The sequence below is a fragment of the Biomphalaria glabrata genome, chromosome 11 (assembly GCF_947242115.1).
Source record: "Biomphalaria glabrata chromosome 11, xgBioGlab47.1, whole genome shotgun sequence".
NCBI classification, from domain to species: Eukaryota; Metazoa; Mollusca; class Gastropoda; family Planorbidae; genus Biomphalaria; species Biomphalaria glabrata.
The window spans coordinates 11,874,593-11,888,353 of NC_074721.1; the positions used below are offsets into that span (position 1 = coordinate 11,874,593).

Genomic DNA, 13,761 nt, shown 5'->3' on the forward strand with positions numbered 1-13,761 from the left:
ATTATGAACGAGAGTAGGCCTACTCTTGTTTTTGATGTTCAATTACTAGATCTAAAATTATGTTACATAGGTTAGGGTTGAAAAAACAACTTTACTTCTTTTAACTACTTTACAAAACAACGCCTTGATCCAACTTTCTAAAAAATTTTCACGACAATTTTTTGTAGTATTAAAAAAATCTCCATGTCCAAGTCTAGAGTACATTCCTCGTCCCATATGCTAGGACAAATTTGTACAAATACCTCCTTCTTCCCTAGTGCTATTAGAGCATGGAATGGGTTGCCTGAGCTAGCCAGGAAAACCAGTGACTTGGCAGAATTTAAGTCATTGGTTAATATGCATGACTAAATGCATGACGCGTAGGACGTAATCATCGTCTTTTTTGAAGTAACGTCTGTATTATATAAGACAAGAAGATAGAGTAGTATATATAAGTCTATGAACAGAAACTTATCACAAGGCAGAATTTGCTGATCGTTGATAAGTTTTGGGACTTTTACATTGGGTCATATTCTATTTTTAACTGGATATCTTTTGAGATAATGCGTTAACAATCATCAAAACTACATAAGCATGTTCAATGAAGCTGTTATTAAAGATGTTGATTGAGCTAAATAGATATCTGTAAAAAGGTCTTAGCTGATAGGACAAAAACGCTAGAGGTTTATAACCGGAACATCGGAGATTTCAATGCCTTGAGTTATTTGAAATAAGAATGTCAAGGCCTTTTTTAAACTATAAAATATTTCCACCTAGGTTTTGTTACTATAAACGCTACTAAAATATTTACAAAGTATTCACCGTATAGATTATTGTAGTTTTCTGCAGAACTAAAAAAAAAAATATCACTATCTCGAATTTTATAAAAGACTTTTCGTTTTTCTCTAAAAAAAACAAATAGGCCTTCACATGGCGCTATTTTTAAATACAAGATAAAACAGACTTAAGATAATGCCAATTAGCCTAGAATGTACCCTGCTGTACAGCTGCATATAGTGTTAGCTCAGTAAGTGTCTGTAAAGGGTCGAGCCTGCGCGGCACCCTCGTCACGGAGGTCTCGGCCTGCGCCCTATTATGACCCTTGACCAGAAACATTTTAGCCATAGATTTAAATAGGAAAATTTCTTCACCGATCCCTGTGTTCCGACCCCCCCCCCCCAACTAGATGATTTGTTGTTTTGAAACATTTTCCTTTAGCCTAGCCTTGATTCCCCCAACCCAGCGAGGACGGAAGTCGAACCCACAAGGGGTTCATAGGAATTCCTATACTGTATAACTTCATTAGCCTGCGTAAAGTGTGCGATGCAGCATATATATATTCATTATGTTTTGGCATTTTGTCATATAACTGGCAATGTTCATTGGTGCTGCAAATACACAGTTTTATATTATACATCCAGAAGTGTGCACACTGGTACACACATTTTCAAATGTAAAGGTAGCTTCATTGAGAAGGCACTTGGTGTTAATATGCTGCTTCCGTAGCCCTAAAGTAATGTGATGCGTGAGTACGATTGGTCCTCTGGGCCGCTCAGGAGTTTATGTGTAACACGATTTCCTAATATTATATTGCTTATTAATAAAGAGTTGTATGATGCAACCTACTCTATGTGTCTTTCTTTACTCACGTTACTAATGGTCGATGAAAGAATGTCTGCTAACACAGAAACATAGCCTAGTAATTAAACCTTGATGTAAATCAGAATCACAAGACTGAATGTAGGCCCACTTTATTTGGAGAGCTGGGGAGTCAACAGCTTAAGGAATCGGCCTACATGCAAACTCATCATCATGTGAACATGTTCTTGTTACAAGTGCCGTATAGATAGAGTCCTATATTTCCTGGGTTTGACACTTGTTAACTCGACACGTCATCGGTGCAGAGATATTATAAATAGGAAATGCTCATGTCCAGAATAACTGGATTTTAAAAACGCTGTAAATAAATCTAAGTTTAGCGTAGTCTACTGCTAGATTACAAGGTAAGCTTGCTTATTGTAAAAGAAAATGTATTTATAGATTATACATATAACAAAAAACTTTTTAACACGGTTACAAAGACAATTTGTGTGGAGACAAACTTAAAATCGGCCCCCAAAATGGTCCACCCAGGCAGGTAAAGAGGCGGGTTTCAATATTTTCAGAAAGAACATCAGAATGAAATTCTATCAAAGACAAATGACTGAGAAGAATGGAGAAAGAAGGTTGATGGATCTTTTGTGGTGCCCCAGCGGTTTACACACCAAAGGATAGGTGAATGTGAAGTTAGTATAAAGGGACAATCTCTTACTCCTCAAGAAAAAAATTTCCGTTAAAAAAAATTCCTTTAGTTCAATGTTCTATTTCTGTATTGTGGGCCTACTATTGCAGTTCACGCGATAATATGAAAAACTACTTATTAATGTTGTTTTAAATTATGTCAAGCTTATATGCATACTAAATAGATTTTTCTCTTAAAAAGTAAAATTTTTTTGTGTAAATGTAGTAGTAGGGTATAACAGAACCTACCTAACTTAATAATACAAATGTAAAAAAAAAGACAAAAAATCTAAAACCGTTTGCACAAATGTGTTACAAATATTTTAAATAGACACCCCCCCCCTTTTTTTATTAAAGAAACTTCAATATATGTTACTATTAATAGTGAATAGTTCTAAAAGTGGTGTAATTTTTATGAAAAAACTGCTTGCATAAGTGATTTTAAAAAATTAGATTTTTCACTTTCAGAAAAGAAAAAAAGTAGCCGTTACATCAGAACTTTGACTAGCTTAGAGGAGAACGGTGTAAATGTGTGTATGTTAAATTAGGTTAATGTCGTAAGAACAATTAAAGTTTATTAACTTTTCATTACTATAATAAACAACTGTAAGCAATATTGCGCGACCAAAGGTTTTCTTAAGTGTTTAAATTCTGCTACAGTTGTAGAATGTCTAACGATCACGTGACTTAAATTCATTTTCATTTTGATAAATGTATAATATGTCATACACAAGGAAGGATTCATAGTAGCCTACTCATTAATAATTAAAGTATCCACATATATATTGATTCAGTGCATCGATTTAAATCAGGGGCGTAACTAGGAATTTGGGGGCCCGGGGGGATTGACCTCTTTGGGGGCCCCTTTCATTTTGACATTCGACATATGACATGTAATAATGTACGCAAAAATATATAAGCCCCAAATCAAATTGGTTCAGTATATCAGTAAACTTAACAAAAAGTAATCAAGACTCTTTTAATGAATAATAGGACCTTTGTTTATTAGTTAAATAATGCACAAGTGACAAATCTCTATTGATATCGCTTCACGTCGTGCATTCTGTGCAGCAAAGACATCTATAACATCGATACTTTCTAGTATTTGTGACTTCACTAACATTAAAGCCATGATAAGCCTTTCTTGTGTCATTGTGCTCCTGAGATAGCTTTTGATGAACTTGAGCTTTGAGAATGATCTCTCACATGACGTAATAGAAGTGGCCTGAGTTAGCAGTATTCGGAGGAGGTTGTAAAGTTTGAGCACACGTAATTACCATATGAAGCCTGTTTCCTCAATATGTCTATTGGTGATTGTATTACTGGTTTGTTGATGAAAAGTGCTCGTGCATCAATGACATCATTGAAAAAGCGATTTTCCATTTATTTCATCATACAAACAGGAAAAGTAGCACAGTTTGTCATAAGCGGGTCTTCATCTAACAGGTGTCTTGGTTCAAGAAGAAACCCAAAGGTATCCATTTTCTTTCCAGTCTTTGTAATCTGCTCTTCATCTCCATATGAAATCTGTCCAGCACTTCTGTCGCAACACGTTTGAATTGCAGTTCTATTGACAGTCCTACATTAGAACTCAACTTCCCATCAAGTCTTTTCTTTCTTCTGGTTGTTTTGATTATTATTATTATAGCTTTTATATAGCGCTACTTTCATGCTTATAGCATGCTCAGAGCGCTTTGGTCCAATCTCATTTGTGGACCAGTTGGGGGGGGGGGTATCTAGGAGTTGGTTTTCCGTGCTGCCTTTAGGCGCTCAGTAAAAGCAACTCTGCCGAGTCGGGTGTCGAACCTCGAGCCCCATTCTAGGTAGCCAAGACAAGCCAAGTTCAAGCGCACTTAGCCTTTCGACCACGCTTCCCACAGGGATTACAGGGAATACATAGTATTCACTACCTTCTTTTGCTTTTTCGATGGATTGGGTTTTTGTCAGTTTCTCATCATTTTGCAGAAAGCATGAAAGGGTACTAATTTCTTTAGCAGCAGACTTTTGTAGTTTCTACTGAACAATATAAATTGGGAGCAAGAGCTTTGACCAGAATTCAAGATAGGCAAAAAAATCTTAATTTTCCACTGCATGAAGAAGATTCTGTCCTAATATTATACGGTATTACGTCATTGTTGGTTGTTTATGTTTTGTGCGCAAGCAAAAGGATTCAGAGCATACAAAAGTGGGAAAGATCCATATCTCGTTATGCTCGAGTATAGAAATACTCCGATAAGTGGACTGCCGTATTCACCATCACAACTGATGACGAGAAGAAGACTCAGGGAATCATTCCAACTGATCCCAAACTATTGAAACCATCGGTAGCTGAAAATGCAGAGACATTACTCAACGAACGACAGATGAAAAGCAAAGTGAAATACAATGCAAAAGCAAGACTACCTAAAGATTATTCTGTCGGAGAGTTCGTCTAGGTCAAACATGGCAGAAAGCAGTTGTCATAAAAACATTCAGCACCCAGATCTTACATCATAAAGGCAAACGGAAAAACATACAGAAGAAATCAACGCTTTTTGAATAAGAGTTTCGATGAAGACATCTCTGGGTACTTATGATACCGATGGAGACAATGAACTGCAAACTGTTGGAACAAACGAAACAGACAGTTATAGACCAACGTCTAGAGAACTTGTTGTGCCAGTCAAGACAACCAGAAGTGAACGAATTGTTAAAGTTCCTAGTAGACAGGGCCGGCCTTACTCCACTTCAGCCTATGCGGTCGCAGTGGGCCCCGCGCTTTCATAGGACACGCGCTAATTCTAAGTGTACATTATTAAATTAAACCATTATAACGTATATAAAATAAAAGGGTTTTCGTGACCTCCTGATTTTCCAGGGCCTCCAGGAAATCTCATGAAAATGCAAAATATAGGCCTACGATAAAGTCCTGAACTTTTTTTGAATTTATTCAAATCTCCTGAAGAATAGACGAAATTGACATTTTGGGGTGCCTATAAATAAAAAGTGGCATTTCATTTGATAAAAATGTATTACAAAGACGAAAGTAGGCCTATTTTCTAATTCAAAAAAAATAATATTGACATTATGCTCATCCCTACCCAGACTAGGCCCCGCGCGATCCGTTTCGCATAGGGCCCGCAAATGCTAGGGCCGGCCCTGCTAGTAGATATCACTCTTAAGAACTTTAAAAGGAAGGGTGTGATAGTAACTTCAAAAGGAAGGATGTGCTAATATTATATGATATTACGTCATTGTTTGTTGTTTATGTTTTGTGCGAAAGCAAAAGGATTAGATGGAAATAAAAAGAGAGTTTCCATTGGATTGAGGAAAAATGAAAAGAGGGGTAATAACTCGAGTGTGAAGTTTAATTCTGAAATTATAGACGCCAAACCCGAATAATGGACTATTCTTGCATTATTAAGAATAACTTTTAGATCTGTTATACTTGATTCTGTAAATTTTGCTTCAAGGTTAATTAGTGTAGCCATCAAATTCTCGCCAGTTAGATCTATTATTAGTAAAGGTAACAAGATACCTGGAATTCGCTGTATATCATGCAGTTTTATTCGTGGCAACAAAGTTTAAAATGTAAAACCAACTTTAAAAAAAACTTTGATTTCTGTGGGAAAAAATATTTTTAAAATGTCAACAAAGTCAACGTACTGATAGACCTAGATTTAGGTTTAGTCTTTGTGATAAATTTATAATCCATAAATGTTGAAAAAAAAAAAAGACACCCGTTGACACTATTTGTCAATCAAATATATTAATTTATGTATTTACAAATAAATTTCGGACACCCATTTGGGGGCCCCCCCGGGGGGATTTTAAATTTCTCCCCCCCTCCCCCCCCCTTAGTTACGCCACTGATTTAAATGTTGCCCGTCTGCACCTGACTATGGTGGCAGTTTTTCCTCGTGTCTTGTGTAAGCCTACGTGTCAAGGCATCCAGCAGTTTCTTTCGGGCTGCTGCCTGATCATGTGGTATGCGTTGACCTACGGGATTTGTATACCCAAAAGTATTAGCCTAATACATATATATTCTTCAGGTTCATCATTGTTTCCGTTACGCATTACATCAGTGGTGCCCAGCCTTTTATGACCTGAGGGCCAAATAAAATTTCCGTGTGACAGGCCACATCACCGAGAAGATACACTAGATCTGAGCCTTAACAGTTGCATTATACACTGTGGGCAGGCAATTCAAGAGGCCGAATAACAAGGTCCAGTTATGACCCGCTGACTGTAATTTTGGCATCACTGCATTATATGATTGAGTTTTACAATAACCTGTTATTGTTGTTTTTGTTTTTAATAACCTCTATTAAGTCACTCCATGGAAGATAGACGCTGATCTCGAATTTTCATTTAAAAAAAAATTAACAGTTGGTTTATATTGATGAGAAAAGAATTACTAGCTCGCTGGCCACATGATTCCCAGTTGAGAATTAAAGTTTCTGTGTTTGAAACAAAATGATCTTCTTCATTGAATCTAACAGTTTATATTTAGATCTAGTAATTATATAGAATCTTATCAGCTGACACCTTCAAGTAAGGCTCAACTCATCTTATCAGCTGACTACTTCAAGTAAAATAATCCAGTAGTATACCGGTATTTCAACATATAAACCTGTGACACAATATATGATTAACATTGCAATAAATAATCGAATAAGTTTGACTTCCCCGCTGACCGATTCAACTTCAAGGCAATCAAACAGCTGACGGTGTCACGGCTTCAATCCCCGAATTGAATCAAACATTTTTTACATTACTTTGTTTCTAACTATTTTATTATAGTTGAAGTTTAATGATGGAAGTATTCAGTAGCGTCACTCTTGTCGGTTTCACCTGGTGCAGTTAGCTCAGGGTGTCACCCCCCCCCCCCCCCATGAACTTTCTTCACATATGTTCCAGTAAACACTATTGTTAGTTCTTTTTGTTGAACCAATATAGTGAGCTGATTGCCCACTTTTAGTGATTGTTACTCAAATGTAAAATGAGCGTCAATTCTATTATAAAATCCCACGGTTTATGGCATTTATCCAATTTTTATTGCAATGAAATTTAATTAAAATTAGAAACAGACTTAACATCACCTGAACAGATTTCCTTTGTTACACTTTGAGACAGAAATGATATAACGTTGTGCCGTGTCATTTAAACTTAAACTTTAGATGTGTCTAGGTTTATTTGGACATATATTTAGAGATTTTATTATTATTATTATCTTTTCCTATGTGTCAGATTTTGTCAATATATAGCTTTTCTAACTTGGGTGTCACCCCCAAAAGGGTATCACCCTGTGCGAACCGCACTTCTCGCACCCCCTAGTAACGCCACTGGAGGTATTGTCTTTTTGAAAAATACATTTTTAAAATGTTGTTCTTGTTTTACTTCAGAATCAATAAAAAGACATGGCTCAAGCTTTTGCTGGTGTGTGGAAGATTCAGAAGATTGAGGGAGCCGAGGAATATTTTAACGCAAGTAAGAATTTCATTACGAGGCTTATCTTTAGACTGTAGGGTTTGTCAGACGTACAGATAATAAGGCTTGTCTTCGAGTCCGAAGATTAATAAGGAATGCGGTATTTCCCGTGGCTAAGCAGCCCCATTTGCGACCTACATAATTTGCCACAACCAGCGCAGACATAACCGTTCTTTTCACTTTCTACGTCTGTCATCGGGAGTACAGATAATTAAGTAACACATCCTGGCAACAAGATCACACTCGGGTAATCTCATTTCCTCTGCTGTCTTTGTGCCGTCCGTGTGATTGTCAGAAGAGCTGAGCCGAAGGCATTGCTATTTCCGATATATCTGGCACTCCGAGCGCATGGACTAGAATGCATTGCCGAAGGCCGAGTACACCGGGAACCTCCGCCATTTTCCTATGTTGTACCAATCTAACCGTGCAGGACTCGCCATTAGTGTAACGGTCCCTTGAGGAACGGCGCATGGGACGTGGAAGCTCTCTTTCAACTCCGCACCGTGCAATGGGAAAGCTCTCGCATTCCCTTGGACACTCCCACAGGAGTTTTGTTTTACTATTCATTTAGCCTAATTACTTCCTCGAGTAATCGTTTCCACCCGGGTGCCACGTTGAGGCAGAATAGCATACCCGAGATGTGCCGTCCTACTTAGGTCAGTGCGGAAGATTTTCGGTCCCCGAGTATTATTATTATTATTATTCAAATTTGAGAACTTTAATTTTACAATATTCACGCACATATTAAATAGCAAGGAAAATTGTTTCCTAATGGATCCCTACCCACATTTAGGTGAAACGAAATTTAAAAAGATGATCTTATAGCCAAATTTACATAATAAATGTTCAGTAAAGTTTTTGTTTTTTTTAGGAAAATCGTAAATTTTTCTAAATTCTTTCGTATGTTAAAAAAAAAAAACTCCCCAAGTTGGATCCCTGCGCTAAGCATTCAGAGATTCAAAAATTCATTTTCCTGGCGTTTACAACAAAATGAAAATCTTTAGTCCATGTGGTCATGATGCGGTAATGTTTGCAAAAAAAGTTTCGATGTGGAGGCAACGGAGATCTGTGAGGCTTTTAAAATCATTGACTCTGGACTCAGCGATTGACACGCTAGAGCAAAAAGTGACTTGAAATTTGTACTGAAGGCTCTGAAAATCACTGGACTGTGGCCCCTACTATCGACACAGTTATATGATGTAAGCCAACGCTATGACACCCAGGTAACAATGCAAAAGGTACACATAGATGTGACTGACAACGCCATTGCGGATTTCTTGACTCATCAGGAAGGGCTAACATCACCAACTGAGCAGCCTGTAAGTGCCCATCATGCTTTGGCAAAAATAAAAAAAATAGAAATGGTTTGAGTACTGGGATATATGCCAAAAAAGTCTGGGAGTACATGAGGCGCCCTGACCGAGCCTCCCAGCGGTGGAGGCAACCCAGGCACAGTGCAAGACAAGACAATGTCCAGTTCAGGGGCGTAGCTAGAAATTTTTCCATCGTTGGGGGGGGGTGAGGGCTCGACCTTTTTGAGGCTCTTGCATTTTGCGTAATATTTGATTTTTAATATAAAAAAACACCCTATTTGCCCCCCCCCCCTTTTTTTGAAGTGGGGGCCCTCGGGATTTTAATGTTTTTTGGTTTACAGCCACAGACTTGCTGATATTCGTCTCGACAGGTCTGGGAAATTCCAAATTCTTGACCTGTATGGTGACATACACTCACTAGGTACAACAGCAGGGTTTCTGTTAATTGAGTATTTGAGCCTCTCTAACCTTCACTCCAATGGAGTTTGATGATGCCGATGACAACGCTTTTTTCTTTTCATAGTAAGAAGAGCGCATGCCGGATTTAGACTCCATAAGGCCCTTAGCTATTAGAGATATAGGACTCAGTTTTTCCTTTGCTCTGTCTTCAAACTGAATGAAAATAAGTCGTTAATATCCTTAGTTAAACCTATTACTAATCCAGACATCGTATGTTCCAATATTGGACGTGTGATAATTTTGATTTAAAATTCCTTGATATAAGAATATAATTTGTATCGATTCTAAGTTCTTATAATGTGAAAATGTTACGGTCACTCTTAATATCAGCTGGTCTTTATATGAGAAAAGATTTTTAAAATGTATAACAAATGTGCTGACCATAGATATATCTTTGTGGTAATGACTCACATCCCGCCCCCTTTAAAAAAAAATTTGTCACACATAAGAGAGGGGGGAATAATACCAATATCGTTGTATTACAGCGCACAAAGAAACGGGGGTATTTGTCACGATCATCAATGGTGTTGATATCACAACCTAAGATAGTGCTATTGTCACGATCAGACTTGAACTATATTGCACCATCAATGATCGTGATTGCCGAGGATCTTGAAATGATCTTTCGATAAGATGATCGTATAGAAGTAGACAGATCTATGTTGATAATACGATCATACAGAATGTTGCCAATCGATAAGAGGATCATCTAGGTCTAGGAGTTACTACTTGACAGATATGATCTAAGTACGTTCTAAATTCAATGAAGAAACTTCTCTTCGTCCAAAACAATTACTTTAATTAATAACTTGAAAACACTATTCACAAATAGTTACAATGGTTAAAATGTACTTGAATTGAATCTACACAATAGTATATCTGAGTCTTGATACAAATAAAATATATATTCTCAATTTCACATTACATACAAGTTAGATGTTAATACTACAACTTCCGAGACAAGACTGGCCGGGAGCTATACGCTTCATCCGGGCTTCAGCTCGTAATCACGTGATCAACAACTTACCCCTCCCAGACCAACCAATCATTGCAGTCTAATGTACAACAATTAACTTTCGGAACCAATGGAGTTCATTTAATTACATGCTTGGTTTTTTTTCCCAGCTATGTCAAGCTATGTCGGCAAACAACCAGAAACTGTTACCATATATGGTCATAGTGTACGTGACAGTATTGATGTAAATGATGTTCATTTGTTTTACCTGCAACTCAAATTATTTATAGGACAGAGAGATAACACGTTATAAAAAACAAACAACTTCTTGATATTTTATCAACCAAGAACTACTTAATAAGATATCATGTAAAGCTATGTGAAATAATAAACGAACAAACTGGCGTATTAATAATCCTAATGAGGCATACAGATCAGGGACGTAGTTTTTTTTTTTCCTTATCTTTTTTACCACTACAGTCTAACGATTTTTGGGATGGGTGTTCCTTTGAATTAATACGTAGAACATGCCCTGATGTAACTACAGGCATAGGCAACATAAAATATCTGGAATTATAAAAGGACCATATATCTCAAAAAGATTAGTCTAAATTCGGCTCTGGTCTAAAAGGTCATTTTTTGTATGTTGACTGTTCATCTCTCCTCCCGATATTACATTAAATTTAAATGTAGGCCAATGGGATATCGTTGGGTTGGTGATGGATGTGCAAGTCCTGAATTTGACTTTTTGTCTACAGTTGGTCACGCAGAAATGGCCAAAGACATTGCCAACATAACGGAAATTGAGGTCCAGGTGGATGGAAAAACTGTCACCACTATCTCTAAGTTTGAGGGCAAGGACAATAAGGTGGATATCGTAGTCCTGGACGAAACCACAGAGAAAGAAGGTCCTGACGGTGTCAAGATAGTGGTCAGTGCAGCCTAAATGCTAAGTTGTTGTTTGTTTGTCTGTTTGTTTTAATTATTAAATAGATCTATTATATAGTTTTATTTCGTTTCTTCCTAACTTCCTAGTTGTCAAATTATAATGGTCTTGAGAGCTGAATCGTTAATCAAAAGTATTATGTTGCCAGACTTTCATTGTGTGTTGTTGTTGTTTTTTTTTTTGTTAAATAGTATGAATTATAATTCGCCAATTAGCCCCTCTACCATGCCTTCCTTATGAATAGGATAATTTAAACACACATAGGGCCTACACAAAATCTGGCATCATTAGTTTCAATTACTTTGGTGTTTAGCACAAGGCTGACCCTTTTTTTTTTTTACTTTTCCTAGATGAAACTATATGAAACCAGAAATCATATCAATATTACACATCTGCGCTGTAGCCAGATTTAAAAAAAAAAAATTAATCAATTCGTGAAATTGAGTCCTTCCGTATAGACTAGTGTAGAGCCATGTAGAGTAGCCTACAATGATTAGGGAGGGGGGGGGTAGGCTTTTGGTCAACATATTACAGTCAACAATGAAAAACAAAATCATATCTCTCCATGTATTTATTGCCTAATGATTTTACTTAACATGTTTTATGTGGCAGGATTCATAAGTTGATTGATCTAGCTTAGCTTATTAATATTAATATTATATTATATATATATATATATATATATTTTAATGGGTATGCTTATAGATAGACTTATAATTGTGTTATGCCAAGCTATATATTATTATGTGTTGAATATTTAGTCAAAAGCATACATGGACGGCGCCACATTTCGCCAAGAAGGGAGCGCAGGTAATGATAACTGGAAAGTGATCAGATATATTCAAGATGGTGCATCTATATCCGTAAGTGATCGCCGTATATTAAGATAATCAAATTTTTTTTCATTCTAGTTATTTAAAGTTGTTCATTTTATTGATGATTTAGTCTGTCGTATGTTAGGAGCAAGTGATGAACACATTATATTTATTGCACTTATCCTTTAGATTGAAATTAGCGTAACTAAAAAAAATGAAGCATACAATTTAAGATCTTTAAAAGGGTCAATATTTTTAATTGATGATTTAATTTCTTTTTCTAAACTACAGGAAATTATTGCCAAGGGAACAACATTGAAGATAACAATGGTTAAAGCATAAAATAAAATGTCGAAATGATTTTTCAGCTATAGGCCTAATAAATATTTTTACATGGACAAGCACATTTGTTCTGCTTTTTTTTTTGTGTGGGTGTGCATGCGTGCGTGATCTTGTCTCATAAATTCTTTTAATAATGATGCTAATATTTATTACCCCCCAGGAAATTATGCAATTATGCATTACACATAACAATACATAGTAATAATAGCAATCGACATATACGTTCTCATCCTACCACAGTTTGAGTGAAATAGTTCATCCGAAATTTACATCTGAAACTTGGATTTTATTTAAAGTTTTAATTACTAAAGGATCAAGAGAGATACATGTGTCCTCGTGTCAGACATCTTGTAATTGTACAATAAAATATAGACGGCATGATCAGCATTGGATTTACCTGTAGATAACATAAGCTAGATTAAAGCTAAGGGCCTCCACTTGTTTGACTGCCCCCCCCCCCGAATGTTCTAGTGATTTTTTTAGTGATTTTGAAGAAAGAGCAAAGGAAAAATGTGTCTAATGTTGATTACGAAGGGCTCCATGCCTCCATATTTCAAATACATTAGGGCCTTAAGTCTTAAATCCGGTCCTGAACATGACTTAATATAACAGGTATTGAGGTAAACAATGTAAAATGAATTGTACTAAAGCAAAAAAAAATATATATAAATTTGTTACGTTTTTAAACTGCCATTCCCTTAAAGTTGTGTCTTTTTTTTTTTATATCACATTCTCTTTTTTTTCTAAAAATTAAATATCCTTGTTATGATCACACTAACCCCTTTTTTTTAACATTTAGTTGCAATTGCGTTTGTTACCTGGATAAATTGCAGGACGTTGAGGTTGACGTCAAAGGGTGTGAGTTTGTGATGGGGGGGGGGGGGGGGCCACGATACACTGAACCGGATGACACTCCGATGACGCCTCTACTTATGAATGAATAGGCCTATATGTAATGTTTCAACTTGAAGAATATAGGCCTATATTTCATAATATCACAAGTAGAAGTAGATCTAGACGAGTGCTAAATCAGAAGTCTGGGTCTAGTATTAGATATGGATGTTTATATAATGAAAATACTAATAAATAATCGCACAAGTAGGGCCTATGCATAGATAACATCGTTTATTCAAGCAAATGACGGTGTCAAAATCACGGGTTAGATAGATCTACCGATTCTACCCAGTTTGAAGTTTGAACCAA

The 13,761-nt window shown here is 36.5% G+C and overlaps 1 protein-coding gene across 2 annotated transcripts; it reads left to right on the top strand.

Annotated features, from left to right (window-relative positions):
* Positions 1-1,827: 1,827 nt before the first annotated feature.
* LOC106054823 (uncharacterized) lies at positions 1,828-12,617 on the top strand. Of its 2 annotated transcripts, XM_056004956.1 has the most exons (6): positions 1,830-1,982; positions 3,663-3,733; positions 7,644-7,728; positions 11,214-11,386; positions 12,163-12,264; positions 12,508-12,617. In XM_056004956.1, exons 3-6 carry the CDS (start codon positions 7,659-7,661, stop codon positions 12,556-12,558), a joined length of 396 nt encoding a protein of 131 aa, XP_055860931.1. In that variant the 5' UTR covers positions 1,830-1,982; positions 3,663-3,733; positions 7,644-7,658; the 3' UTR covers positions 12,559-12,617. The 2 variants fall into 2 exon arrangements, with proteins under 2 accessions (XP_013066337.1, XP_055860931.1); XM_013210883.2 differs by lacking the exon at positions 3,663-3,733 and having other exon boundaries at positions 1,828-1,982.
* The last annotated feature ends 1,144 nt before the right edge of the window (positions 12,618-13,761 follow it).